The 2907-nt window shown below is 56.8% G+C and overlaps 1 protein-coding gene across 1 annotated transcript; it reads right to left on the bottom strand.

The window, feature by feature from the left end:
• Positions 1-480: 480 nt before the first annotated feature.
• LRRN2 (leucine rich repeat neuronal 2) lies at positions 481-2655 on the bottom strand. Its single transcript, XM_026077281.1, has one exon. The coding sequence runs from the start codon at positions 2653-2655 to the stop codon at positions 481-483; it is 2175 nt and encodes a 724-aa protein (XP_025933066.1).
• Positions 2656-2907: the final 252 nt, after the last annotated feature.

The following is a 2907-nucleotide window of genomic DNA, read 5'->3' as shown; positions in this document are numbered from 1 at the left end:
CCCCCCCCCAAACCCAGAACATGTATCCCAAAGGGAAAGGCCTTTTTCCTTTATTTCCAAAACAGGGACCGTCCAGCAAGGAGCTGACGCAGCTGGGGCGTCGTATCGGTGCCGTGGGGAAAGGGGTGATCTGCCGATCATCCGTATGGCTGTTCGACGGCTCAGGGCATCGCTCCCGGTGCCCCTCCTGGGCACGAGCGCCGCTGACACCGGCCCYGCCGGCACCTCTGAGCCGCGTGCAGGTCCGGACGCTGCCGGAGACCCGGGCAAGGGCAGGGCTATGAAGGGGCTCCGCAAGCCCCAAGCCGGCTCTGCTCTTCCCATCTGCCGTGCTGCTTTGATAGTCAAGTCCTTTTTTGTTTGCTTGAAATCYCTCCTTTTTTTTTTGTCCGTTTGTTTTGTTTTTGGTAAAAAAAGAGTTTTTCCCCCCCACCCCCACCCTGAACTGTCCCACGATTGGCCCTTCCAATGCGTCAGCACTCAAGAGTCCAGCGGGGTCGCTTGCACCTCCACGGTGAGGAGCTTCTCCCCGCGCTGCCCCCGACCCCAGTGCTGGATGAAGGGTGGGTAGATCACGCGCACCGAGGAAGCGCCCGGGCTGCATGGCCTGCAGCGCGGGAGCAGATCCGTGGCGCTCCTGGGCTCTGCCCCAAAGGAGCCGAAGCCGTAGTGACCTACGAGGCTGGCAGAGAGCARCAAAGTGCAGAGGACCAGCATTGTCAGGATGCTCTGCCTGCCCTCCAGGAACCTGTAGCGGTAGCTGGCCTCTTTAGTCCTGGCGTTCACGCAAGCCACCTTGGCCTGCAAGTCTACAAAGGCCACGTGGAGGCAGGCCCAGTACTCAGTGTCCTGGTGGAGCCGGGTGATGTTGTACATGTGGGTCCCTGTAGGGATCCGGGCCACATTGGTCATGTCCAAGTTGGAGCTAAGCAAGAAGCTGGACCAGGTGAGGTTAGAGGAGATGGTGTTGAGATGCGGCTTCCAGGCAACCAGGATGTGGTAGGTCTGAACCTCCATCACCACCAGCTCCAGGCTGTCCTCACTGAGCGGGAAGGAGCTATTGACCATCACACTGATGCTCTTGGTGTCTGCGCCAAGGAGGTTGTGAGCCACGCAGGTGTACAGCCCAGCCTCCTGAGCAGAGATCCTGTGAATCTCCAGAGTCCCTTCGGGATGCACTTTGTACCGCCCATCTTCCACATAGGGGATCAGCTTAACACCTGAAGGGGTGACCCAGTAGATCTCCGGTTCCGGCTCCGCCAGAGCTCGGCAGTGCAAGGAGATATTCTCACCGTCTGCAACCTCAAGATGGGAGGGGAAGCTCTTGGCAGAGATGAGAGGCAGGCACCGGTCCGTCATCTCCCGGAAGGGGACATCTCGGATATGCCTCCTCTTTAGGTCTGGGGGCTCAGCGCACAGGGTAGACTGGGGTTCAATGAAGCGGATGTGGTTCTCAGTGCTGTTGACCCAGCGGATGATGCAGTCACAGCGGATGGGGTTGCTGTGGATGCTGATCTCCTGCAGGTTCGGCAGGGACTCGACCGTCTGCTTATGCAAGGCACTTAAGGCGTTGTTGTTGAGCATGAGGGTTTCCATTTGAGGAAGGTGGTGGAATGCGCTGGGGTGGATAAAGGACAGCTTGGGGTTGTTGGTCATGTCCAGTTTGGTCAGCTCAGGGAGGTTGATCAAGGCAAATTTGTCTATGGAAACCAACTCCTCCATGTTGTTAAGCCCCAGCTCTTTGAGGTGTAGCATGTTCATGAAGTCACTTTGCTTAACCCTCTGCAATGGGTTTTTATTCAAATCTAGAAACTTGAGGCCAGGAACTTGCTGCAACGCCCGCTTGGGGACATTCACAAGCTTGTTGTCATAGAAAGAAAGGCTCTCCAGGCTCTGCAGGCCTTCTAGCGCATAGTCCGAGATCTCCCTCAGGTTCATTCCAGCCAAGACCAAGCTCCGCARGTTTGACAGGGGTCTGAAATTCATATCCAAGATAGCATCCACCTTGTTGCCTCCAATCATGAGGATCTCAAGGTTGGGGAGCATCTGGAACCAGCGGCTGTCAACCGTTCTCAGCAGATTGGAGTTGAGGTGGAGCCGGAGCAGGCTGCCAAGGCCGGAGAAGGCCCGGGGAGAGATCCTGCATAGCTGATTGTGGTTCAGATACAGCTCCTGGAGGTTGCCCAGGCCGGGAAAACTGTTGTCAGGCAGCTCGGCCAGCTGGTTCTCCTCCAGGTGCAGGCTGAGCAGCTGGGGCATGTTCTTCAGGCCAAAGTCCCAGACGTCAGAAAAACTGTTCTGCGACAGGTCCAGCTCTGACAGGTTTTTGAGATAGTCCAGCTCGCTCTGCTCAAGCCTGGCAATGTTGTTGCTTTGCAAGAGCAGGGTCTGCGTCCCCTCCGGCAAGTTTTCAGGCACCGCGGAGATGAACAAGTCATTGCAGTCCACCGTGGCAGCCTCCCGGTACACAGAGCGGGGAGTGTACCACGGCCTGATCTGGCAGACGCACTGCAGCGGGCATTTGACCTTCCAGGGCACAGTGGGGATGGCGGTGGCAGCTACCACACAGAGGAGAAGCAAGCTGATTTGGAAGCGTCTCATTTTCAACCGGAAAGACTGGCTTCCCTCCAGGCAGGAAACGTTCATGGGGCACATCGAGAACAGGGCACTGAGTGGCAGCAGGGTGGAAATGACGTCCACAGGAAAAGATCTCCCAGGCAAACCCTGTGCACCATGCAGTCCCTGCTCCCAGCAGTGCTATGGCCCCCGCTGACAGCTGCCCTGCCTGGCCCTCCCTGCTGAAGGAGTCATAATATGCCAGACAGAGGCTTGTTGCTCCTTTAATCAGAACTTCTCCTTTTTTTCCTCCCCAAATGATTCATTTTTGCACTTTGCTGCATTTTTCAG

The sequence above is a fragment of the Apteryx rowi genome, unplaced genomic scaffold (genome assembly GCF_003343035.1).
Source record: "Apteryx rowi isolate R43461 unplaced genomic scaffold, aptRow1 scaffold_45, whole genome shotgun sequence".
Classification (NCBI taxonomy): domain Eukaryota; kingdom Metazoa; phylum Chordata; class Aves; order Apterygiformes; family Apterygidae; genus Apteryx; species Apteryx rowi.
Note: the sequence above shows the minus strand (reverse complement) of the source record. Positions and strands in the feature narration are given on the sequence as shown.